Source organism: Poromitra crassiceps, assembly GCF_964638095.1.
Source record: "Poromitra crassiceps genome assembly, chromosome: 7".
Taxonomy (NCBI): domain Eukaryota; kingdom Metazoa; phylum Chordata; class Actinopteri; order Beryciformes; family Melamphaidae; genus Poromitra; species Poromitra crassiceps.
In genome coordinates, this window is record NC_139628.1 from 21,606,207 (window position 1) to 21,633,566 (window position 27,360).

Below are 27,360 nucleotides of genomic sequence, written 5' to 3' on the forward strand. Positions count from 1 at the left end.
TGATTTGCTTTAGTGTTTTATCTGTCAATGTATTTTCCTGTCTAGTCTCTGTTCCTCACTGGACCCCATCGGAAATAAGCAGGCCTTTCCCAGCTTAATGGGCTATCCAGGCATTCATCAGTTTTTGTTATGATGTATTTTAATGTTTGATGTATATGTGTATCTGTAATTGCTTTGAATTGCCAAATAAACCAAAAACATATGATGGTCATCCCCATGCCATACATCTCATGAATTGCCTAGATATCTACTAGTTTGTGGCTATAGTTATCCTGGAGATCACAATATACAGTGAGGTCAGAAATATTAAAATAGAATAGGTGTAAATATATATAATAAATATTGGTGGGTGCCCATATAGAACCCATTCTCATTCAGATATCTTGAGGTCAGAGGTCAAGAGGCCCCTCTGAAAATGCTATGCCAGTTTCCCTTGCCAACATTTAGCCTAAATTTGGAGCGTTATTTATCCCCCTTGCTGACAAGCTAGTATGGTATAGTTGATACCAGTGAATGCCTTAGGTCTTCTAGTTTCATCCTCTACCAGTATCATCACGCTACTTTTCAAATAGAGTCCACTACAGCCTCTGAAAGACAGTAATACCGGCCACAGACAAAAAAGGCACCTCGGAGCAAAGGGACAGTTTCTTGAACACACCCACCCCACCCCCAGCACCGGGGGCAGGGCGGGCGAAGCCATGTAGCGGCCGAGCTAGCGAGCCTGCGCAGTGGGCGAGCCTAGGAATCGAGCCTAGTAAAAATAAAACCACACTGTTCAGGTTTGGTTAATTTCAGATTCCTTTATTTACTTTTTTTTTTATCAATTCACAAAGTACACTGAGCAATTGTTGTTGATGACAATGTTTTATCGATGTTTATTAGGCCAGTAAATCTGTGGGAAAAAACACCCTAACCGAGAACAAATTGACCCAAAAGTTTTTTCAATGGCTTGGTACTATTGGGCATGTTAAATAACATAGGCCTACTAAAAGTCTACCAAAAGGGAAATTCAGGAAGGGTCATTTTCGAGATGGTGTTCATGATGGCTACTCTTCAACTTAGAAAGGTGGTTTTGGTGTCTAACCCTAGGTTTTAAGGCTCAAGGAATACAACTGAATCAGTTAAATTACCATCAGTTCATTGTTTATTGACAAATCCAAGATGTCCCAAGAGAGGGCCCCAAATTCTGGTGAATAAGCTAATTGAGATATAGCCATTTTAAGCTCCCGGCAGCGGGTAGACTTTTATTGTTATCTAACATGCCCAATGGTAACAGAATCCATTGAAAAACCTTTTATATCAATTTGTTCTCGGTTAGGTGTTCCCCCCCCACAGATTTACTGGCTTTTCTTTTTGTCTGCTGAGACTAAAGACCACAAAGTAGCACAGGGATGATGTATTTTTGTAGTTGAAAGGAAGTCTCGGACTTCTTGGATCTTACGGGGAGAAGTCAATGGGGTTTCAGAATGGGGATTTCAGTTAAATGCATAAAATAAGGTCTGTGGTTAACAAAAGTTTATGGGAGCGGTAATTTGGGTTCAGCAGGATAATCTTCATGAGCGTCATAACTTCATAACTTTCTAAAAGTCACGTTTAAAAAAACGCATTTACGATTCAAAAGTCATAAAAGTTATTCATGTTTGTAGCAACTGTCCTTCCTCTCTCTGCCTCTCCTCCATTCATCTCAGAAGTGATGCTCAGTGGTGACATCCTCATAGTCATCATCCAGCCCCTCATCGGTGGGTGGAGCTAAGGAGAGAAGCACACAGGTGGACATGTGGGAGAGAAAGTCCTCAACCAAAACTTGTTAAAATACTGAAAAATACATTCCTTCATTGTTGAATACTCTGTTCAATCTATTGTGTGTGTGTGTGTGTGTGTGTGTGTGTGTGTGTGTGTGTGTGTGTGTGTGTGTGTCTAGCACCAGCTAGTACACGAAGGTCCCTCGTAAGTTTACAACAACAGAGACAACAACAACATTGGACTGGTTTAAAATGACAGGGAAAGCTTGCTTGCCTCCCTGCTGCAGATCATAATGTTTCACACTCAATATTTAAGAATCATGCAGTTGATGAGGACTTAGTCATTTTTACAGTTAAAGCTAGATTACAAGTCCTTCCGACCAGGCTCAATCTCTCTCTCTGGTATCCTAACACTTTTTCTCCTCATTGTCTGCACCATGATCATAATCCAGTAATTGAATCCATGTCTCATATTCTGAATGGTTGCTTTGTATATAAGGGAATGTATATTGCAAGACATGACAGAATTGTTGACCTATTAGTTAAAGACATAAGGTCATAGTTCCATCCTCTGTTGAAATCCATAAACACTCCCGTGTTTCAACTGCCATGTTCAAACTGTGTAATACTGAATATGACATCTTTTCAAATCTGACAGCTAATACACCTGATGTTGTTGTTGTCAATGAGGAGAGAGGCCACCATTTTGGAAGTGGGGTGTGCTTTTGATTCCAGTCTGGAAGAAGCTTTTATCACCAAGGTTTTGAAAGTGGCCTGCAGAGGGCAGGACTGCCCAGACCGAGAGCCAAGGCTCTGGCCAAATTCTGCTCTATTTCTGCAATAATTGGCAGTCGCCACATTTGGAGGAGGCGCTGTTTCCTTTATCCATAGATTCAGACTAGATACATCTGTCACTATAAGATTTCCCATTGATTGTGCATCTATTATTGTTTGTGTTCAAGGATTTTTTGTCTAAATGTGAACACAAATAAAGGTATTAAAATGTGTGTTGTGTGTGTGTGTGTGTGTGTGTGTGTGTGTGTGTGTGTGTGTGTGTGTGTGTGTGTGTGTGCGCGTGCGTGCGTGCTTGCGTGTGTGCGTGCGTGCGTGTGTGTGTGTGTGTGGTCAGGGGTTTCCGAATCAAGCATACTCTCCCACACCCTCCCTCCCACCACAAATATCAGGGAACAGATAGAACAGATCTCAAAAATTAAAAACAACTTTTTTTTTAGATAATATAAGTAATAATGACTATAAAATAATAATAATAATAATAATATTTAATAGTTATAAAAAGGGATAAGAGCACGTAAAAAATTCATTCATTTTTTTTCATTATGTCTCAGTCTGTCTCTTTGCCTGCATGAATGCAAGACATCTGCTCCACAATTTGTCAAATGCCCTGGGTTTCTTCTTCATGTGGCTACAGTATCTTTTTTGGTGGAACAAAAGTCAACAGCTCTTTCAGCCACATAGTTGAACATAGTGGTACTGGTACAGCACTTTTCCATCTAAATACAAAATCTACCTAAGATTCTGACTGTTCCTTGAGGATCATATAAGAGATTCATCTCTGAAATACCAATCTGGGAACCCATCAGTTAATCGTAAGTCTGTCTTGAGAGATTTCCAAAACGCCAGCCTAAACCAGTCAGTTTTTCAATATAGTCCAACTCTCCAATATTCTTGTAAACGGAAACAAGACCAAAACATATGGACCAGTGATCCAATTTCTGTTTTGCGTCTATAGGGCATAGATCAGAATACTTAAGATACTTTTATTTAGATATTGTGCTGTATAATATGATAAAACCCTTTTATGCTCTCCCAAACAACATGGCAGAATGCCAAAGTGTTCTCTACAATTCCATTTGATTATGATCTTTGAATCTCTTTGTCATATCGCCATGGGTCCGATATAAGACGGCCCTGGTCATAAGACGACCCCCCTTTTTCAGATGTATTTCCGGCGGTCTAATATTCAGACCAATACCGTGCATCATAGATTCCAAATGGTGGAGGGAAGAGGAGATCCACCAAGTACTTCAGGAATAACTCTTAAATCCTTATTCTCAGAAACGAATAAAAAAAGTAATTAATCAAACAATCAATTAATAAGATGATAGAAACATGTAGATCAATATGATTAAAATCTGGATAAAAGTATTTATGTGACTGAGAATACATGTGTCCACTGCATTTTTTTTCTATGTATGTATGTACAGTATGTACATGCATGTATGAATGTAATATGCTATAACCTATGTTTGCTAATGATACTGCATTCTATGTATGTAATGTATACCTAATATACAATCAGCTGTTTGATAGCCTATATGTAATGTGATGTAAGTGATAAGGTGTTCCTCCATGATGAAGGCACACCTGCTTCGTAGCAGGTTGGTGATAAATCTGCAGAGGAGATCTACCTCTCATGATGTATGGTTTGATGGTGATTTGTTCATAAGCAACGTCTCCGGCTCCTTTCACTTCCACTGCTGAGGGAACTGGATCTGGAACACCGTCTGGAAAATATATGATAGTAATAAAACACTGTAGCCTATTGCTACTGCTGTAACATTAGTTCAACTAGCACAACTGATGCTATTGCTATTTCTGCTGTTAGCTACTGTAGCGTCAGGCCGGCTATGAACTTGGGAGCTCTGGCTTGACAGACGATACACTGCGCAGCGCCACCATCTTAACCGCTTGAGCTAAAGGGCCAGCCCAATAGTCGAGCTGAAGCCTACACTGCTACTATTACTATACCATTTCTACTGTACTACTACTACAACTAGGCTACTACTACTAATAAGAATAAAGGCCGGTATATACACCAAGATCATCACAAATAACATGAGGAAAATTCACAATAATTCGCAGTTTGCAGGTGAATTATTCACCCAAATATATTTACACCAAAGCAACATAATTTTGCAGAAATAGGTTCTAAGCAAACCATCGCAGCACGAAGAAATTAGTCAACATCAAGCAGTGATGACGACATGCGTTTGAGGACAGAAGAGAGCATGGAGAGTTCCACTGCCTAGTACTGAGCTGAAACTATGCTCGCTTTTGGACTAGTCTTGCAGTAGCATCCGAAGATAGATATATTTTGCATGACGTAATTCGTGGGGCAGTACATAGGTTCACATAGTTGTATTGATGATTCACAACAGGTTCTCATTCAGTAAAAATAAGTAGCCTGAATCACTGCTCGCTAGTCGCTACCACCCTCCACTGTAACACAACAGTATCCTGCAATAATTGCGGGTCTGCCCCAGAATGCTCTGCGTTTCCCATTCTTTATTGGGCGATCATGATGTGCTCAAATGTAATTTTGTAAAATGTAGTTATTTGCAAGAAACTTGAATGAATACATGAATAAATAAATAAATAAATGTAGTTGGAAAATTTTTGATGTTTTCACAGCAATATAACATATATATTAGATATTGTAATAAATCAAGCATAATCGTTTGTTATTTGAGCCTGTGGCTTCTCTTTTAACTCCCTCTGTCTCTCCCTCTCTTTGAAACCTTCATTGCAGATGGATAAACTAAAGAAAATGAATAAAACCCATGTTGAAAAGTTTTTAATTAACATTATGCTTGAAGGCACACACACACACACACACACACACACCATACTACAGTACCGTTGCTTTGTCTGATTGGCCACTGTAAGTCACCAGTTATTCTGATGTCACTGTATGTGATGTCATCAGCTCCCGCCCCTACATCAGGACCTGGAATGCAATAGTTTACATGAGGGCAGAATTCAAAATGCTGTAAAACAATATTACGTTTTTTACATCTACGGTGACAGCAAAACGTCAATTTCTTTCATGGACATAAAAAAGTGAGAATTTGCAATAGCTGTTTACAGTACAATTTACAGGAAATCTTTTTGATCCACTGTGGGCCAAAATTTTGATAATTCAAAAAACCTGGCTGGATCGTTTGTGGATGACAGTGTCTGGAGTGTAGTAAGTTTGGTGTCAATTGAACAACAAATGTGGGAGGAGATAATTAATGGTTTAATTACTTTTACACCTTTTAAGAAAAACAGCATGATGGACTTCATAATTCCTGCCAATTCAAGCATCTGAACATTTCTGTTCACTTGGGCCTATATTTGTTGAAAGTTGGAAGCCTTAACACGTACGACTTATTTGTTATGAATTTTCAAAGTTTAGAACTTTAGACAGTTGCTGTAACCTTCTTCAGGACTATTGACCCCCAAAGCCAGTTGAGGGAGTTTGGCATGAGCCTGGACCTATGTGCAAAGTTTGGTTTCTTTTCATGGATGGGAAATTAGATTTCCTTGGAAGAAGAAGAAGTAGCCTATAATGATGCTATTGTAATATCAAAGTAAATGTCAAAGTACTTGTACAAGTAAGCCCAAAAGAGAAGAGTTCACTGTAAAAAGGTCTGTCTTACCTTTAGATTTCCTCTGGACGTACCACCCCACCATCAGAACCAGTACAACCAGACCACAGACTGGTATAAGACACCACAACAGGAGGAGAGGAGAGGAAGAGGAGGGAGGATTGGAGGAAGTAGCAGGCGTAGTTGTTGGACTTACTGAAACAAACAACAAGAAATAATAATTAAAAGCACTAAAATAATTTAAATCACTGGTTAATCAGCACAGATGACTGCTGACTTGGTCTCTGTGGGAAACACATACCCATTTCGGTAACCCTTTATTTTACAGGTACCCTAGTTACATAGGAACTATTTGTAATTACACATGAACACCAAATGTAATTACATAGTAATTACCAATAGTTATAAATGACGTTCATATGTAGTTACATTGTAACAAACCTGTAGTTCAGAGTTGCATGGTACCGGACCTGTAAATTGGAGTGAGTCTATTCAACTGTATGTGACAGGGAAGACTGCCTGACAGGGGGAGGCAGCCTCCACTTCTCTGCACTGCATGCCATATATGGTAACAGGAAAGCCCTTATATGGCAGCCCCCACTTCTCTGCACTGCGTGCCATATATGGGTAACAGGAAAGCCCTTATATGGCAACACCAATCATGTAACACCAATCATCCAATTTGATGGGCACCAGGTGCTATAAATAGGAGTTGGTCTGGAGCTGCATTAGCGTTGCTTCTGCTCACAGAACCCCCATTCTCCTGGCTGCACTGGGTCATTACCCTTGGTATGTAGACTGCTACAACTGACAGTTCATGTTTAATGTGTTTTATTGGTGTTCTAATGCTTGTTGTTTCTGCAGCCTCCTGCTGATTGTGCCCATGCTCCTGCCTCGTTGGTAGTACATCTGTTGCAGTGAGGTACTGTTTAATCTCAATATCAATCTGTAATGCAACTGTGACTGTGACTTAGTCATGCTACAATGTTTGTATTTTGTTAATTTGTTGTAGTCCTTGGCTGGTGGCCCTCTGCTCGTTTGGCGGTTGCCACTCCCTGTGCGTATGACTGTGGTCAGCTCAGTTATATCTGGTTCTGCCATGCTGCTGTTTTGCCTATATTAGAAATTATCATGGTTACTATATTATTGCATTTCCTTGTTGTGGCCTTGTTGTAAACCAACTGGTGTTTGTCTTTTAGGAGCTCTTCCTCTAGTGACCTACAGTGGAGTGAGTGCCAACAAGTTAGGGGTTAGCTTTCCCCTCACTGCACGCTGAACACCCTAGTTTTCTCTGCCGTGGTTAAGTTTGCCGTGGGTTGTGTTTTTGCTGTGTTCCCTAGTGTGAGAATTGCACCCCCTGGGCTCTGCCTATTTATCTACCTCTTAACTACATTGGCCCTCACCTACTGCAGCGTTACACTTTTATTTATGCTCCGTTCCTTGTGCTAGTTTCTATCCATTGTTCATTGTTAATCCCACTTTGGGAAATGATTAAAAAGAGTTTGTGCTGTAATAAATATAACGTTCTATAATCAGTTTATGACTGTTATTACATGCATAACTCCTTGTTCCGCAGCTCCTTTTATTTCTGATCAAATAAATTCTTGGTTTTATGGAGAAACACGTCTCTGTCTTCCCTGGTAACTGAATCTGTGCTATTTGGTTTTAAGTCAGTGGTATTCCTGGGGTGCAACTCCCCAGGTGGCGTTGTCGAGTATATTGACCTGGTCACATGTAGTTCATATGTAGTTACATGGTACCGGACCTGTAACGTGGAGTGAGTCTATTCAACTGTAGTTCATTATGTAGTTACATGGTACCGGACCGTTAAATTGGAGTGAGTCTATTCAACTGTAGTTCATATGTAGTTACATGGTACCTGACCTGTAAAGTGGAGTAAGTCTAGTTTAGTTGACTCACTCCACTTTACAGGTCGGTACCATGTAACTACATATGAACTACAGTTGAACAGACTCACTCCACTTTACAGGTCTGTTACAATGTAACTACATATGAACTTAAATTATAACTATTGGTAAATACTGTGTAATTACATTTGGTGTTCATGTGTAATTACAAATAGTTATGTAACTAGGGTACCTGTAAAATAAAGGGTTACCATATATATATATATGCACACATGTGTGTGTGTGTGTATATATACGGTATATACATACATATATACTGTATATAGATTTTTTTTTTTTTTTTTTTCTGATCTTTTCCCCCATTTTCTCCCCAATTGTACTTGGCCAATTCCCCCTGCTGCCCCGCTCGCTGCCCCACCCCCTCTGCCGATCTGGGGAGAGCCGTAGACACACACATACTTCATACTACATCATTAATATAACTTAATATACTACACAAACACTTTAATGCCTATGCCAATATCGAGTCTTCAAACCCGACTTGCATGTCTTTGGACTGTTACCTTTTGAGATGTCTTGCTAAGAGATCAAAACATAACGGGCTCTATCGTTGCATCGGCCTATAAACTGCCCTTAGTGCCAGGCACAGCCCAGATTAGTGGGTGTGGACCAGCGCACTCGATATTTTGGTGTTGGCGCTACACACGGCCTTAAGCATTATAACCATGCCTTTTAAGTGTAAAATTATGCACAATCTGCTCATTGGGGAAGTGCAGTAAACGAATCACAAGCTTCACTTTTAAGCTCCAATTCCACGGAGTGATCCAGTCCGGCTTCAGAAAAGCCGAGGGCTCTTTGTCTTTGTCTTTATTTAAGATCCCCATTAGCTACAGCAGAGCTGCAGCTATTCTTCCTGGGGTCAAACAACTTGCATAGTTTCAAGACATCAAACAATTTGCATAGTTTCAATCACATACAAAATTTACATTCTGTGTAAAAAATACATTCTGTACAAACAGTACAGTTTTGGATATTACATACATACATACTGTACCTTGTACAGATTTCTGATCTCCCCCCCCTCCCTTTTATCCCCTCTGTCTGTCTCCATATATAGGCTATTATTCCATATTATTATCCTTCTCAAACCAATCTAACTGCAGTTTAAATACTGCAAGCATGTAAATACGCTACACTATAGTATTCTTTCAAAGTGAAAAGAATGTTCTAAACGCATCAGCTAGAAAAATATAGCCTATCCCTATGATGAGATTAGATTGGTGAAAGTTTGTCCAGAATGATATCGTTTTGCTACCTTTTCTTCTCCCCTGCTGCACAGGTAGGATGATGCACATAAATATAGCCTACATTATGTAAAGTCATTGCATAAATGTGTTTTTATTGTAAAACTAAAATGTGAAGTACGGCCAATTTATTGGAGCGGACATTACAGTAGGACATGACAGTAGAACCGCTAACACTGTCACTCATCTAAATCACGTTAAATCTGCAAGGGATATATATAGCCTCAATATGACATATATGTTTCACATAGGGTTGTGTTTTGATTTCGATGTTTTATTTGGTCCAATATTGAAATGTTCTACAATTGCAGGTTGTGTTAACATTACACATTATTTAGATCTACCTTTCTATCTATTTCGGCTCATTTGGTTGCTATTTATTAACAAAATGTATTAGCCCAATGCATGCTGGGAGATTTCACATTTGTGGCTTTGGAAGCCAGGCAGTGAACATTTGTTTGGCCAGAATGATCTCGTTTTCTCTTGCCTTTTCTTCTCCCCCACTGCACAGGTAGGATGATGCAACAGCCTCTGAATGTCACGGGCTCAAAACTGTCATGTTGTAAAAAACTGTCATGTTGTTATACTACGTACGGTACAACAACTAATTTTCTCTATCGGACTTGTGCCTGTCTGAACGAGGGAGTGAGAGAGAGAGAGAGAGAGGGGGAGAAAGTGTGAGATCGGCAGAGGAGAGCTGTGCGTGGAATATCCGCGGCGCACTGAATAAGGCCTGGTTTTCAAAAGCGCAAAGCGCTAAATTAACGCCAGGGGGGAAGATATCGTTAGGCCAGTATTTAAGGCCGAAACGCCCATTCTGGCCTGTTCTGGCACTGCGCCACGCCTGTTTGGCCTACAGCGCATTTCGTCGCCTAAAACCATGTTGCTATCTTCCCGAGGCAGGCGCAAGGCGTGTTTTTTTGCGTTTAATGCCAGTTTCTGCGCCTAAGGCCTGTGGGAAAATAGAGCCCAACCTGTTTCCAACTTCATTAGCAGAGCACCATCATAACCATCTAAGACAATGACAGATGCTTGAATCCTGAAAGTTTTTCTGTAAGATGATTGTTTCCACACATCCACTTTTGAGTGCAGAAACCCCATAACATGAATATCGGAAAGAAACCGAAGTAGATTAATTAACTTTGATATCTTCACCTCTCACAGCCAGCCAGCTGGGTGGAGACTCTCCCTGACCAGAGATGTGACACTTGTAGATGCCTTCATCAGACATGGAAACGTGGTGGATGGTCATCTGTCTTGTAGACTCAGTGCTGATGAGGTGGCCATCTTTATAGAACTCAGCTGGGAGGTTGGAGGGGTCCTCGGTTGTACAGTTCAGAGTCACAGCAGCTCCCTCCTTCACAGGAAGTATAGGACTCTGCAGGATCACGCCACGAACTGAACACAGAGACACAATGATTTAAGCCATTTACACACAGCTTCAGTAACAATCCTGCTGGTGGACTCAGACTGGATCACAGCACCATGCTGGACCACTCCCATTCTGGTCACCATCTTTTCCAAAGACTTCCACTCGTCAAGGTTCCAGTCTATCAGAACCAGAACCTCACGCTACCTGAACACATGTCACACACACACTAACACACAATGCACATGTGCTCCTGCACTGATGTTGCACCTCCCACCTCACTTGGCAGTTAAACATGTGCAAAGCAATGCAATTCATGCATATAACCTGTGAATAGAACCTGTTAAATCTTATTTGTATCGTGGTATTCTGCTAAAATTGTCAACTCTGGAAACTGTACTATTGCCAACTTTGTACTTGTACTTGACACTTTGCCCTGCTAACTTTGCACTCTGCCACACTTGGCTGTAAATAGTCTGTCCATATCTTATGTTTAAATGTAGGCATATTTATTGTGTTATGTGTTGTTTATATCTCATGTAACGTGTGCACCTTCTACACGAAGACAATTTCCCTGTACGTGCTAACAATATGGCAGAATAAAATAATTTGGCTTCTCATTCTGACATATAGGCTAAATATCTTCATTAATTTTCACATTTTTAAAACAAATTCTTTTTCACATAATTTAGACACAGAATAGATAGATAGATAGATAGATAGATAGATAGATAGATAGATAGATAGATAGATATTTATAATGAATGTATTCATGAGTGAATGTCATATGGTCTTACCAGTGACAGTGATGTTGACGGTGCCGCTGGTGTTTCCTTCTCTAGACTCACACCAGTAAACTCCACTGTCCCCGGGGAATGCGTGAAAGATGTTACAGGAAGAACCTATGTGTTTCCCCCAGTTACCTCCACACTCACCACCAGACACTGTTTCTCTGGTGGTTGTATTCCTCCTCACCGTCCATCCAGCAGAGCCGTCCTCACAGCTCAGAGAGACAAAGTCTCCTTCAAAGAACTGAGATCTGTCTGGACTCACAGTCAGGGAGGCTGAGGAGAGACAGGAAGGACAAGTTAGTGATGATCCTTTACACATTTGACCAAACTTGACCCTTAAAGTCTGAAACACAAAGCCAAACACACCCTCTGCATATGGGTTATTAACATGACCGCAAGTCCCTAAACTCACTCAGATTGATTTAGTGATTAGTGCAATATCCACTTCAAACCCTAAAATGGACAAAGTGGATCGAATGACAAAGGCGGCAGAGAGGATGTCCTAAAATGGCAACAACAGAGTTCTTTTTAAACTCACTTCAGCATGGTCAGCATGTTTAGCCACAACCACGTCTCTACAAAGGAGGTTATGGTCTGTGCTGGTGTTTCTGCTCCAGCATTTCAATTTGGTAGTTTCACTTCAGTTTGTTTATTTTGTGGCGCTTCTTATTTTTCTGGGTGGCGTAACAATAATACTGTATTACTGTATAATACTGTATAAAAATTCAGACGAAGTAAGGGCCTGTTTTAGTTTTTTTGCCTACAGGATTCACTGGATTCTGACTTGAATGACCAGAATTTATTGACCAGAATATAAGAACCTGTGTTTTTTAATACATGTAGTGGGCAGTTCAAAGACATTTGGGAAATGCACCCATATGTTTTAAAGTATCATGGGACAAAGCACATCTCAACCTGTAAGGATTCTCTGCACTCTTGAGAAATATGGACACAACCAGAACAATTGAGAGAGAGATGGCATCAGCGGAGGACCAAAATGCGTGACTCGTTAGCCAATGAACAGCCAGAAAGGGGTCTCGCGCAACTTTTGAATGCTAAAATAAAGCTGATAATGTACAATTTGATTTAAAAAAAGAAAGCTGCAACTCGACAGCGCTGCTTAATCCAGGACCTTACTTCCTGGAACTCTTGAGAGTAAAAAACTGGTCCATTGGAGTGAATGGAGATGTCGCGACTCTTCTACAATATATACATGGCTCTGGACACAACTATTGAAAAAAAAATATATATATATATTGGATAAATATGAAAGAGTTCATATTTTAAGTAGGGTCACTCCTGTCCACAGCTCACATTAGTAGATAGAGATACTCTATACTGAACTTTGGTAACGATCAAAGACTCAGGTCCTGATATATCTCCCCCGATTCTCGGGAGGGAAAGATCAGGGATAAGTTGGGGAATATCTTGTAATCTGAGCTGGCCTTTACTCTGCCTAAACGCCTAAACTCTCTCCAAATCCCCAAAATGACCCAAAACACGAGCTCTGTATCAGGGTTTCCTACAGGCCCATCATAACATCATAACAGTTTGGGACTGTACCAACCTTGTGTGGGTCTGCAGCACAGCAACACGGTCAGCACTGAAGAGAAACGAGACTCAGGTTGGTTTGAGGTTTTGCACGCAGTCAGACAATTCTATTTGAGAAAATGGAGAAACTCACCACAGGGGTGCAGTGCATGAGCAAAAATACAGTCATTCTTCCATAGTTCAGATATGTTTTGTGTTCCAACTCAAACTGGGTTGGAAACGTTGCATTTTATTAGATATTGGGCCTGGGAGCTACAGTGTTCGGATACACTCTTTCTACAGTACCTTCACATGTTTCCGGCACCTGGCCTAAAAACAGGATGGATGTGCACACAGTTACTCTACTGAACCGCTCAACAGCTCTGACCTCAGACCACATCTCTGACTTCTATCACGTATCATTCCTTCAACAAAAAAGCTTCTCTTCAACTTCTCTTAAAAGTAAAATGTGAGAAATCGTGGGTTTACGACAATCTAGATACCAAACTACTCTATCTGTCAGCAAGGGTTATAGCAAGGCCAATGTGCCACATTTGTAATGTATGTATGACTGAAGGTGTGTACCCACAGCATTGGAAAGTAGCAAAGGTCACTCCTTTACCTAAAAACAGTCAACTGCCTTTTGATGGGCCTAACAGCAGGCCCGTTTTTCTGCCAGCTCTGTGCAAAGTTATGGAGGAGATTATGTTTCAACAAATTCAGCAATATTTTTCAGATAATAGCATCAACTCTGATTTCCAACATGCTTATAAACCGGGGTACTCGACTTGTACAGCATTAACTCATTGAGTGCCAGCCACTTTTGGAAAACGGATGCTCCCAGTGCCAGCCCTTTCAGATCGTTTTCAGTGATAACTCAAGACCCACAGAATATTGTGTGATATTACTATGTAAACACCGAACACACCCAAAGAACGATGAGACTCTCTTGTATCATCAGCAAAAAAAAGTTTATTGATATCATTTTCCATTCTTTAGTTATCAGCCGGAGAAGATAGGTTGATTTCACCAAAAACAGACGTTTCAAACTAGAAGCTGAGATAATGAGCCTTTTGTAAAATGAAGCATTTCAAGCACATCACTGACTCTGAAGCTAATATTTTCTGATGTAGTGACACCTCAAAAATAATTTCCTTCAATAAAACAGCGAAAACAAAGGAATTTTGATGACAAAATAATATTTTTTAGCTGCAACCAGCAGCGCTGGCCCCTGCGTGCGCAGACCCTACACCTACTTGCTGGTCTTGATTTACAGTTGGTGGGCATCAGGTATTCTAGCTTGTTTGCCAATCTGTCCATCGAGCCTGCTGTCTGGGTCGGTGTTGTATGCTGCCCTGCGTGCCCCACCCCCCTCAACTGCAAACTCCTCCGTGGGAGTGTCTCTGGTGGCTCTCTGCTGCACGTTTGCTCTGCATGTTTCAAAGTGCGCTACACCCAGCTCTATTTTCACATCGTTTTGCCGTTTTTGTCGCCGGCTCCCAGCGCTTCCAGCTGAGAATGATTTGGCTTTTCAGAAAGACGCTGGTGTCGTGCTCCTTTTCTGGCATCTAATCATGTGGACGGGCTATCGCAGCGGAGACGGAGGGGCTCAATTGTGGGACAGGTTGGCTGCTGTTCACAGGCACAGCTAACGTTACAGCATTTCCGTTTCCCCACACGGCTTCTTCTACTCTTTTTTCTCATCTTTCTCTAATCCGGAGAGCACTGTCGCCACCTAATGGGTCCGTAAAATAGCTTCTACACCTTCAAAATCCCCCATACTTTTACAGGAGATGCATCAGGCTTTGATCCACGTCCCACTGTCAAAAAACGCAATTGACGACTTTAGTCGTCATTGGCACTCTACGTTACTATTTGAATTGACGACTATAGTCGTCATTGGCACTCAATGAGTTAACACAATTAACTGATGAGTGTTTAAAACAAATTGAATTAAATAGGTTAATGGTCAGAGCCATCTCAGTTAGTTCGATTTCAGTGCAGGCTTTGATAAGTTATAAGTTAGTTATAAGTTATCCTTTTATTTATCCCCATGGGGAAAATTCATCCTCTGCATTTCACCCATCCTCTACTAGGAACCTTCCTAGAACTAGGAGCAGTGGGCAGCCGCAGCGCAGCGCCCGGGGACCAACCCCAGCTCTTTCGCCATTGCCTTGGTCAGGTGCACCGGCAGGAGTATCAACCCTAACATACATGTCTTTGATGGTGGGAGGAAACTGGAGCACCCAGAGAAAACCCACACAAACATGGGGAGAACATGCAAACTCCACACAGAAAGGACCTGGGACGGACCGTGGTTCGAACCCAGGACCTTCTTGCTGTGAGGCAACAGCGCTAACCACTGAGCCACCATGCCATATAATTGATCATGAACTTTTACTTTCTAAACTATCGGCCTATGGTTTCAAAGAAACAGCGATGACTTTTATGACCATACATCTATGCAATAGGAAACAGAGCGTTCTTTTTAATGGAACAATGTCTAATGTTCAAACTTTACAGTGTGGCATTTCACAGGGAAGCTGCCTCGGACCTCTACTGTACTCCATATTTGTGAATGACATGCCGCATGTATTAAAGGAGGCACATGCAACAATTTATGCGGAGGACACAACAGTTTCTACATTTGCAGAGAACATAGATAAACTGAATGAACGATACAAGATGAGTTGATGCTAATTTCTGAATGGGTATTATAGGAAATAAGCTAAGATTGAATATCTCTAAAACAAAAAGTCTGATAATAGGCTCAAACTAGAATGACCGCAAAGCGGACTTATGCCTCCGCCATTAGTTCATTCTTGAGTCCAAATCGCCATTTGAGGCAAATTGGAAGAAATTCCGTCAAGGCGCTCCTGAGATGTTGCGTTACAGAGCTTGGAAATTGGGTGTGTGAGGTCACAGTGACCTTGAACTTTGACCACCAAAATGTAATCAGTTCATCCTTGAGTCCAAGTGGACGTTTGAGGCAAATTTGAAGAAATTCCATCAAGACATTCCTGAGATATCGCGTTAATAAGCTTGAAAATGGCATTCGAGAGGTCACAGTGACCTTGACCTTTGACCTTTGATCACCAAAATGGAATCAGTTCATCCTTGCGTCCAAGTCTATGTTTGAGCCAAATCAGAAGAAATTCTATCAAGCTGTTCTTGAGATATTGCGTTAACGAACTTGGGAATGGCGTTCGTGAGGTCACAGTGACCTTGAAGTTTGACCACCAAAATGTAATCAGTTCATCCTTGAGGCCAAATTAATGTTTGAGGCAAATTTGATTACATTCCGTCAAGGCATTCCTGAGATATGGCGTTAACAAGCTTGAAAGTGGCTTTGGAGAGGTCACAGTGACCTTGACCTTTGATCACCAAAATGTAATCCGTTCATCCTTGCGCCCAAGTCGACGTTTGAGTCAAATTGGCAGAAATTCCATCAAGCCGTTCTTGAGATATCGCTTTAACGAACTTGGGAATGGCATTCGTGAGGTCACAGTGACCTTAACCTTTGACCACGAAAATCGAATCAGTTCATCCTTGAGTCCAAGTCGATGTTTGAGGCAAATTTGATGAAACTCTGTCAAGGCATTCCTGAGATATTGCGTTAACAAGCTTGTAGCACCCTACCCGTATCTTTCTCACAGTTCACTTCTAATCCCATCGTGATAAGCTCTCTTAAGATCTGGGCACAGGTCAGGCGTCATTTTGGTTGGTCTTCTTGCAACAACCACCTATTTCTGCCTGCTAAGTCAGACGCTTACTATTCACTTTTAGAGGGAAGAGGTCTCCGCCGCCTGGGAGACCTGTATATAGACGGTGTGTTTGCCAGCTTCGACCAACTTCATACTTCATACTTCATCTTCGAAACTTTGGTAGAACCCACTCCCCTCTGTTTCCTCAAATCCCGTCCCCCAGTGGAATAGATCTACTGCTTAAGGCAGACGTTCTATCCAGGGGCCATGTCTCCTATTTCTATGATCTCCTCTCTCCAGTGAATGTGGTGGCCATCAATAAAAGCAGAGAGAGCTGGGAAAGTGAACTGCAGACGTCCTTCTCAGACAACTTCTGGGAGGAAGCCTTGCGAGGCGTCAACTCCTCTTCTAGTTCTGCCAGACTTAGCCTGATACAGTTTAAAGTAGTACACAGACTTCACTATAGTAAGGCCAAACTGGCTAAATTCTACCCAGATAAAGTGGTTGATGAATGTGATAGATGCTCACAAGCACCTTGTAACTTGACTCATATGTTTTGGACTTGTCCCAAACTATCTGGTTTCTGGCATTCCTTTTTTAATATGTGTTCGGACATTCTGAAGGTGAGAATCTGTCCATCCCCTCATATTGCAATCTTTGGTAGACCACCGGATGAGCTCGATATGTCGGTCACCCAATCCAATGTTATTGCTTTTGCCTCGTTAATTGCCCGTAGGAGGATTCTTTTTCTTTGGAAATCCTCTCAGCCACCTTCATTTAAAGCTTGGCTTGAAGACACTTTATTTTTGCTTAAATTGGAAAAAATTAAATTCACCCTGCGGGGCTCCTCTGACAAATTTTATTCACATTGGAGACCGCTGATCGAATATGTAGATAGCCTTCCCCCAGACGACGTGGCTCCATAGAACAAGGGCCTTGGCCCTCCCAGGGATGGACGAATACCTTGCTGCCTGCCCACCGCACTCACAGCCGCGCAGTGTTCTTCTGGCCTCATGAAACCGAAATAGGCCAATTTGACCCAGATGCTTGCAAGTATAAACTTTGACAACTTGAGTTATTACTGTTTTCACTGTTATACTACCTCTTACTGTATGTACGTGTGTATATGCGTATACATATGAATATGTGTATGTATGTATATTATTATTCTCATTTTATTTTATTTTATTATCTAATTTTATTTATTTTTTCTGTTGGAATGGGACTGGGTTGTGGGGAGGCAAAGGAGGGTAGATGTGTTGGTTGCGATGTTTCAATGTAAAAAAAGAAAGAAAATTACACTGGTTATTGTACTGTAATGCCAATGCTCCCTGCTCAAAAAAAAAAAAAAAAAAAATAAAGGCTGAAAAAAGTAAAGAAAAAAAAAAAAAAAGAAAAAAGAAAAAAACAAGCTTGAAAATGGCGTTCGAGTGGTCACAGTGACCTTGACCTTTGACCACCAAAATCTAATCAGTTCATGCTTGAGTCCAAGTCGATGTTTGAGGCAAATTTGATGAAATTCCGTCAAGGCATTCCTGGGATATCGCATTAACAAGCTTGAAAATGGCATTTGAGAGGTCACAGTGACCTTGGCCTTTGACCTTTGACCACCAAAATCGAATCAGTTCATGCTTGAGTCCAAGGCGATGTTTGAGGCAAATTTGATGCAATTCCGTCAAGGCATTCCTGAGATATCACGTTAACAAGCTTGAAAATGGCGTTCGAGAAGTCACAGTGACCTTGACCTTTGACCTTTGACCACCAAAATCTAATCAGATCATCCTTGAGCCTAAGTGGATGTTTAAGGAAAATTTGATGCAATTCCGTCAAGGCGTTCCTCAGATATCGCGTTAACAAGCTCTTCCAAGCGGCAGACTCCAGCTCGTCGATCCAGAACAGGGCTGCGCGCCTGGCTCTACGCTGCTCGATGAGGAGCAGGGTGGAGGGCATGCATGCTGCTCTGTCCTGGATGATGGTGAAGGAGAGACTGGCATGCAGTCTGCTTTTATCTTTTAGAAATATTTGTATTTTAAAGAAACCATCTTGTTTATATGCACAACTGTTGTACACAAATGATAGGCACAGTCATGAGAGTATAGGCAGGTGTTGAAATGTCGGTTCACACTACTTTTGCCAAAAACAAATGCATTAAAAAGAACAGTCATTTATAGAGCTATAACATACTGGAACAGGCTTCCACAAAATCTCACAACTTCAAGTAAATACGGATTTAAGAAGTACATCAAGGAAAATTATAAACTGATTCTACAATGATTTAATACAGATTTTTAGTATACTATTTGAATTTGTATTATGTAATTTTGTATTTTATAATGGTACTTGCACTTATAATCATGTATTTTGCAATATTTGTAATACTGTATATTATCCAGTAGTAGTGAGGTCTCTAGACCATAGTTCAAGCAGAAGGCCATTCGTGCATAATCTAATCCGATCACCCCTGACGTCAATCAAGTTCTAGTATGACGTGGTCAGTCAAAGTCTTAGTATGACGTCCGTAATGACGTCAGATATGACGTCAGTTAATTCTCATATATATAGCAAGGGTTCTACGTCACCTCTCTCTCTCTGGCCGATCATAACAGCAGCAGCTTCACAGCAGTCCATCTCCCTTGAGCCCTCCTCCGGAGCGTTGTTTTGCACCATATCCGGAGACCGAATCAGCACCCTCAAGCCTTCTCTACCCGTGGAAATCCAACGCAGATATTCCCCGCATATTCCTCAACGCTTCCCACTCCATTCCCGGCATGTCGAGCTCCGAGCCAGAGCAGTCCACGGACAGCGACAGCAGCTCAGCCAACGAGACCCCGTTCCAGATCGGCCACGGTGCGTTCTTGCTTTCCGAGACGTCTGATGAAGACGTTGGCGAAGCGGCCGGACCACAGGCCGCCAACGCAGCCACGATGAAAAGGCCCGGCGCGCGTTCCCGTGGCACGGGGCACGCCACTGCGACGGCCCTTGGAAGGAAAGCAGATGACAAAGTGCCGCGTGCGCCCGGTCGCCCAAGAACGCGTGCGAGCGTGCCAGAGGGGGAGGCCGCTCGTCGTGGACGTGCGAGAGGCCGCGGACGATCAGCAGAGGCAGCCGCTCCGAGAGCGGGGAGACGCCGGGGAAATACAGGCCGTGGGGCCACCGCGAGACGCCATGTCCTTCCAGGCCGCACTGACCTCCAGGCCGCCGCCCCGGAAGCGGAAACGGCACCATTCGCAGCTCCGCCGACCCGACAGGGGTCGTCAAGAGCCATTCTGCTGTCCCTGCTAGATGCTAGCAGATCAGTGGATGCTCGTCTGAGGGCCCTGGAAACCCCCCCCCCCTTTCCCCCCACGTTCGCCACAGCCCAGCCAGTGCAGCAGCCGATCCCGCCCCCGCCCACGCAGCAAGCCGACGTGCTCCTCACCACCGCCCAACCCGCCCAGATGAACACCCTGGCGTCCGCCACGCCCGCCATCTCATTTGGTATGCCTTTTGTTTCTCCCTGTGCCGATGTGTCTCCCAGGTTGAGATCCCAGATTTTGAAGGGCAGAGACATCAATTTAGTTAGCATACTCCTGCGCCCACCCCCGCTCCCGCTGCCCGCAAAGGACCCGCCCCCCACCAAACAAGAAATATTGATTTACATTGCTTTGAAAACACCACATGTACTGTAGGTGTCCCTCGTGTTTGATTAAATAAAGCGAGTTGATCGACAATCTACCCGGTCTGCGATCCGATCATCCCATCTTTAAACGCCCACTAATAACAATAGTAATAACACAAAAAAGGGCCAAGCCGGGAACCCCTAAGCCACTAAGTCACCAACCCCTAAGTCATCCCCTAAGCCACCAGGTCACCAACCCCTAAGTCATCCCCTAAGCCACTAAGTCACCAACCCCTAAGTCATCCCCTAAGCCACTAAGTCACCAACCCTAAGTCATCCAAGTCCAGCGCCAAGTCGGGAAGTCACTAAGTCACCGAGGCCAAGCTGGGAACCCCTAAGCCACTAAGTCACCAACCCCTAAGCCACCAAGTCACCAACCCCTAAGTCATCCACTAAGCCACTAAGTCACCAACCCCTAAGCCACCAAGTCACCAACCCCTAAGTCATCCCCCAAGCCACTAAGTCACCAACCCCTAAGTCACCCCCTAAGCCACTAAGTCACCAACCCCTAAGTCATCCCCTAAGCCACTAAGTCACCAACCCCTAAGTCATCCCCTAAGCCACTAAGTCACCAACCCCTAAGCCATCCCCTAAGCCACTAAGTCACCAACCCCTAAGCCATCCCCTAAGCCACCAAGTCACCAACCCCTAAGCCATCCCCTAAGCCACTAAGTCACCAACCCCTAAGTCACCCCTAAGCCACTAAGTCACCAACCCCTAAGTCATCCCCTAAGCCACTAAGTCACCAACCCCCCTAAGCCACTAAGTCACCAACCCCTAAGCCATCCCCTAAGCCACCAAGTCACCAACCCCTAAGTTCATCCCCCAAGCCACTAAGTCACCAACCCCTAAGTCACCCCCTAAGCCACTAAGTCACCAACCCCCCTAAGCCACTAAGTCACCAACCCCTAAGCCATCCCCTAAGCCACCAAGTCACCAACCCCTAAGTTCATCCCCCAAGCCACTAAGTCACCAACCCCTAAGTGACCCCCTAAGCCACTAAGTCACCAACCCCTAAGCCACCAAGTCACCAACCCCTAAGTCATCCCCCAAGCCACTAAGTCACCAACCCCTAAGTCACCCCCTAAGCCACTAAGTCACCAGCCCCTAAGCCACCAAGTCACCAACCCCTAAGCCATCCCCCAAGCCACTAAGTCACCAACCCCTAAATCACCCCCTAAGCCACTAAGTCACCAACCCCTAAGTCATCCCCTAAGCCACTAAGTCACCAACCCCTAAGTCATCCCCTAAGCCACTAAGTCACCAACCCCTAAGCCATGCCCTAAGTCACTAAGTCACCTACCCCTAAGTCACTAAGTCACCAACCCCTAAGTCATCCTAACTCCTGGAAACAATCTACTCCCCATGGCTCGCTACATCAGGCTCAGGCCTCAGACTGGCCCCAGCGCCAAGTTGGGAAGCCACTAAGTCACCCAGGCCAAGTCGGGTCACCAACCCCTAAGTCATCCAAGTCCAGCGCCCAGTCGGGAAATCTCTAAGTCACCCAGGCCAAGTTGGGAACCCCTAAGTCACTAAGTCACCAACCCCTAAGTCATCCAGCACCGCAAGAGGACGCTCCAGCTGGTCTTCATCAGCTCTCCAGCTACACCCGCCCGGAGCAGGCGGCCATACCGCGGCCCAAAGAACCCTCCTTCCTCAATCGGCGAGCATGGCAACAAACAGTGTCCCGGGCTCCGTGCCAAAATGTCTCGTTGGTGGTGGCTCCCCGAAAAGCACAGCGCCCAGTAGGCGCAGTAAATCTCCCGGATCATTTTTGGGGGAGAGAGAGAGTCGAGAGAGAGAGTCAGGGTCAGTCAGAAGGCCAAGTCGTGCGGCGCGCAAGGCCCGACCAAGCTGGGAAGCGCCAGCCGCAACGCAAGTAGGGGGGTCAAGATCGAAGGCCCGACCGAGTTGGGAAGCGCCAGCCGCAAGTAGCCATAAGTCGTTAAAAGGTCGAAGGCCAGAAAAGTACAATCAACTACCGGTGCCCGCAGATCTCAATTAACCTCCGGTAATCAGATCTTCCTTTTGGGGGATCTCCTAGCCTAAGCAGATGCCCTCCTCTTGCCTCAAGAGCAGCGCCACTGGCTAATGGAGTCATGTGCCAAAGCATTTGCCATGCATGCCGATTGCTAAATAAAGTTTGTTAAATCCTACGAACTGGCCTCTCATGATTGAAGTGAGGTCTCTAGACCATAGTTCAAGCAGAAGGCCATTCGTGCATAATCTAATCCGATCACCCCTGACGTCAATCAAGTTCTAGTATGACGTGGTCAGTCAAAGTCTTAGTATGACGTCCGTAATGACGTCAGATATGACGTCAGTTAATTCTCATATATATAGCAAGGGTTCTACGTCACCTCTCTCTCTCTGGCCGATCATAACAGCAGCAGCTTCACAGCAGTCCATCTCCCTTGAGCCCTCCTCCGGAGCGTTGTTTTGCACCATATCCGGAGACCGAATCAGCACCCTCAAGCCTTCTCTACCCGTGGAAATCCAACGCAGATATTCCCCGCATATTCCTCAACGCTTCCCACTCCATTCCCGGCATGTCGAGCTCAGAGCCAGAGCAGTCCACGGACAGCGACAGCAGCTCAGCCAACGAGACCCCGTTCCAGATCGGCCACGGTGCGTTCTTGCTTTCCGAGACGTCTGATGAAGACGTTGGCGAAGCGGCCGGACCACAGGCCGCCAACGCAGCCACGATGAAAAGGCCCGGCGCGCGTTCCCGTGGCACGGGGCACGCCACTGCGACGGCCCTTGGAAGGAAAGCAGATGACGAAGTGCCGCGTGCGCCCGGTCGCCCAAGAACGCGTGCGAGCGTGCCAGAGGGGGAGGCCGCTCGGCGTGGACGTGCGAGAGGCCGCGGACGATCAGCAGAGGCAGCCGCTCCGAGAGCGGGGAGACGCCGGGGAAATACAGGCCGTGGGGCCACCGCGAGACGCCATGTCCTTCCAGGCCGCACTGACCTCCAGGCCGCCGCCCCGGAAGCGGAAACGGCACCATTCGCAGCTCCGCCGAGCCGACAGGGGTCGTCAAGAGCCATTCTGCTGTCCCTGCTAGATGCTAGCAGATCAGTGGATGCTCGTCTGAGGGCCCTGGAAACCCCCCCCCCCCTTTCCCCCCACGTTCGCCACAGCCCAGCCAGTGCAGCAGCCGATCCCGCCCCCGCCCACGCAGCAAGCCGACGTGCTCCTCACCACCGCCCAACCCGCCCAGATGAACACCCTGGCGTCCGCCACGCCCGCCATCTCATTTGGTATGCCTTTTGTTTCTCCCTGTGCCGATGTGTCTCCCAGGTTGAGATCCCAGATTTTGAAGGGCAGAGACATCAATTTAGTTAGCATACTCCTGCGCCCACCCCCGCTCCCGCTGCCCGCAAAGGACCCGCCCCCCACCAAACAAGAAATATTGATTTACATTGCTTTGAAAACACCACATGTACTGTAGGTGTCCCTCGTGTTTGATTAAATAAAGCGAGTTGATCGACAATCTACCCGGTCTGCGATCCGATCATCCCATCTTTAAACGCCCACTAATAACAATAGTAATAACACAAAAAAGGGCCAAGCCGGGAACCCCTAAGCCACTAAGTCACCAACCCCTAAGTCATCCCCTAAGCCACCAGGTCACCAACCCCTAAGTCATCCCCTAAGCCACTAAGTCACCAACCCCTAAGTCATCCCCTAAGCCACTAAGTCACCAACCCTAAGTCATCCAAGTCCAGCGCCAAGTCGGGAAGTCACTAAGTCACCGAGGCCAAGCTGGGAACCCCTAAGCCACTAAGTCACCAACCCCTAAGCCACCAAGTCACCAACCCCTAAGTCATCCACTAAGCCACTAAGTCACCAACCCCTAAGCCACCAAGTCACCAACCCCTAAGTCATCCCCCAAGCCACTAAGTCACCAACCCCTAAGTCACCCCCTAAGCCACTAAGTCACCAACCCCTAAGTCATCCCCTAAGCCACTAAGTCACCAACCCCTAAGTCATCCCCTAAGCCACTAAGTCACCAACCCCTAAGCCATCCCCTAAGCCACTAAGTCACCAACCCCTAAGCCATCCCCTAAGCCACCAAGTCACCAACCCCTAAGCCATCCCCTAAGCCACTAAGTCACCAACCCCTAAGTCACCCCTAAGCCACTAAGTCACCAACCCCTAAGTCATCCCCTAAGCCACTAAGTCACCAACCCCCCTAAGCCACTAAGTCACCAACCCCTAAGCCATCCCCTAAGCCACCAAGTCACCAACCCCTAAGTTCATCCCCCAAGCCACTAAGTCACCAACCCCTAAGTCACCCCCTAAGCCACTAAGTCACCAACCCCCCTAAGCCACTAAGTCACCAACCCCTAAGCCATCCCCTAAGCCACCAAGTCACCAACCCCTAAGTTCATCCCCCAAGCCACTAAGTCACCAACCCCTAAGTCACCCCCTAAGCCACTAAGTCACCAACCCCTAAGCCACCAAGTCACCAACCCCTAAGTCATCCCCCAAGCCACTAAGTTACCAACCCCTAAGTCACCCCCTAAGCCACTAAGTCACCAGCCCCTAAGCCACCAAGTCACCAACCCCTAAGCCATCCCCCAAGCCACTAAGTCACCAACCCCTAAATCACCCCCTAAGCCACTAAGTCACCAACCCCTAAGTCATCCCCTAAGCCACTAAGTCACCAACCCCTAAGTCATCCCCTAAGCCACTAAGTCACCAACCCCTAAGCCATCCCCTAAGTCACTAAGTCACCTACCCCTAAGTCACTAAGTCACCAACCCCTAAGTCATCCTAACTCCTGGAAACAATCTACTCCCCATGGCTCGCTACATCAGGCTCAGGCCTCAGACTGGCCCCAGCGCCAAGTTGGGAAGCCACTAAGTCACCCAGGCCAAGTCGGGTCACCAACCCCTAAGTCATCCAAGTCCAGCGCCCAGTCGGGAAATCTCTAAGTCACCCAGGCCAAGTTGGGAACCCCTAAGTCACTAAGTCACCAACCCCTAAGTCATCCAGCACCGCAAGAGGACGCTCCAGCTGGTCTTCATCAGCTCTCCAGCTACACCCGCCCGGAGCAGGCGGCCATACCGCGGCCCAAAGAACCCTCCTTCCTCAATCGGCGAGCATGGCAACAAACAGTGTCCCGGGCTCCGTGCCAAAATGTCTCGTTGGTGGTGGCTCCCCGAAAAGCACAGCGCCCAGTAGGCGCAGTAAATCTCCCGGATCATTTTTGGGGGAGAGAGAGAGTCGAGAGAGAGAGTCAGGGTCAGTCAGAAGGCCAAGTCGTGCGGCGCGCAAGGCCCGACCAAGCTGGGAAGCGCCAGCCGCAACGCAAGTAGGGGGGTCAAGATCGAAGGCCCGACCGAGTTGGGAAGCGCCAGCCGCAAGTAGCCATAAGTCGTTAAAAGGTCGAAGGCCAGAAAAGTACAATCAACTACCGGTGCCCGCAGATCTCAATTAACCTCCGGTAATCAGATCTTCCTTTTGGGGGATCTCCTAGCCTAAGCAGATGCCCTCCTCTTGCCTCAAGAGCAGCGCCACTGGCTAATGGAGTCATGCGCCAAAGCATTTGCCATGCATGCCGATTGCTAAATAAAGTTTGTTAAATCCTACGAACTGGCCTCTCATGATTGAAGTGAGGTCTCTAGACCATAGTTCAAGCAGAAGGCCATTCGTGCATAATCTAATCCGATCACCCCTGACGTCAATCAAGTTCTAGTATGACGTGGTCAGTCAAAGTCTTAGTATGACGTCCGTAATGACGTCAGATATGACGTCAGTTAATTCTCATATATATAGCAAGGGTTCTACGTCACCTCTCTCTCTCTGGCCGATCATAACAGCAGCAGCTTCACAGCAGTCCATCTCCCTTGAGCCCTCCTCCGGAGCGTTGTTTTGCCCCACCCACCTCCCCAGTCCGCCACCAACGAGTCGTGACTCCTGATCCCCCACGGGGGGGGGATCTCCTAGCCTAAGCAGATGCCCTCCTCTTGCCTCAAGAGCAGCGCCACTGGCTAATGGAGTCATGCGCCAAAGCACTGTGAATACAGTAAGTAAGTAAGTACAGTAAACAGTCCAAAACAGGCAAAAAGTGCCTGTTTTGGACTTTTTCCCCAAAAAACACAAATGAGCTTTAGTCCAGCATCTATCCTGGTCTAAAGGCTTCAAATTAGTAGTGTGCACTGTAAAATTCTGTTTTTTAATATTTTCCCATGTTCGACATACAGATCAATTTCCTGTAAATTTTATGTAAACTGCATGTAATTAGTTGTTGTGTCAAAACTGGGGGAATAGGGGGAAATAGCCAAACACAATAGAAACTTGTAATTACAAGCCTTGACTCGAGGTGAGATGTGTAACATCAGGGAAATAATCTTTGTGGGGGGAAAAAGCTGGAGGTCCTAAAAAATAGCTAAAAAACATATTTTTGTTCAAAATTAACATTGAAAACAATGGGAAAACTATGCAATGGATTTTGAGGCCATGTAATTCCCCCAAATTTTCAGCCAACCACAAAATTCCATTTCAAGGTCAAAGGTGTTTGGTCCAGGATGATAGAATAAAAACATAATGTGAGTGCATTTCTTTTTCAATGGCTGGAGGTCCCAAAAAAGTATGTTATAATGAAAGTCAATGAGAATTTGCGGTCCATGCAACAACCCCCAACAGTAAACGTGTGCGTATTTTCTCTACAGGAGGCCACGAATGTTAAAACGATCCATGCCATGGACTAGCAGGCAGCTTTATGTGATGCTTTTTAGATATTTGTGTGCTGGATAATGGTTTTTAATCTTATATTTGTATGTCTGGACCCCAGGAAGAGTAGTCTTCCATGGTGAAGACGCCACAATAAACAAAAAACAACAAGTGACTAAGTAAGTTAAATTCTGAAACTTCAGCATCAGCGGATGAACTTTTAAAATGTCAACGTTAACACACACACACACACACACACACACACACACACACACACACAGATTCTACTTACAGAGCAGCCATTGTAGCGATGTGACCTCCAT

The 27,360-nt window shown here is 44.9% G+C and overlaps 1 protein-coding gene across 1 annotated transcript; it reads right to left on the bottom strand.

Moving 5' to 3' along the window:
- Positions 1 to 1,684: 1,684 nt before the first annotated feature.
- On the bottom strand, positions 1,685 to 27,360 carry LOC310779467 (Fc receptor-like protein 5; the record flags this gene model as incomplete). Its single annotated transcript, XM_083639999.1, has 6 exons — positions 1,685 to 1,749; positions 6,185 to 6,244; positions 10,461 to 10,703; positions 11,472 to 11,738; positions 13,033 to 13,068; positions 27,330 to 27,360. The coding sequence occupies 6 exons, from the start codon at positions 27,358 to 27,360 to the stop codon at positions 1,685 to 1,687; spliced, it is 702 nt and encodes a 233-aa protein (XP_083496125.1).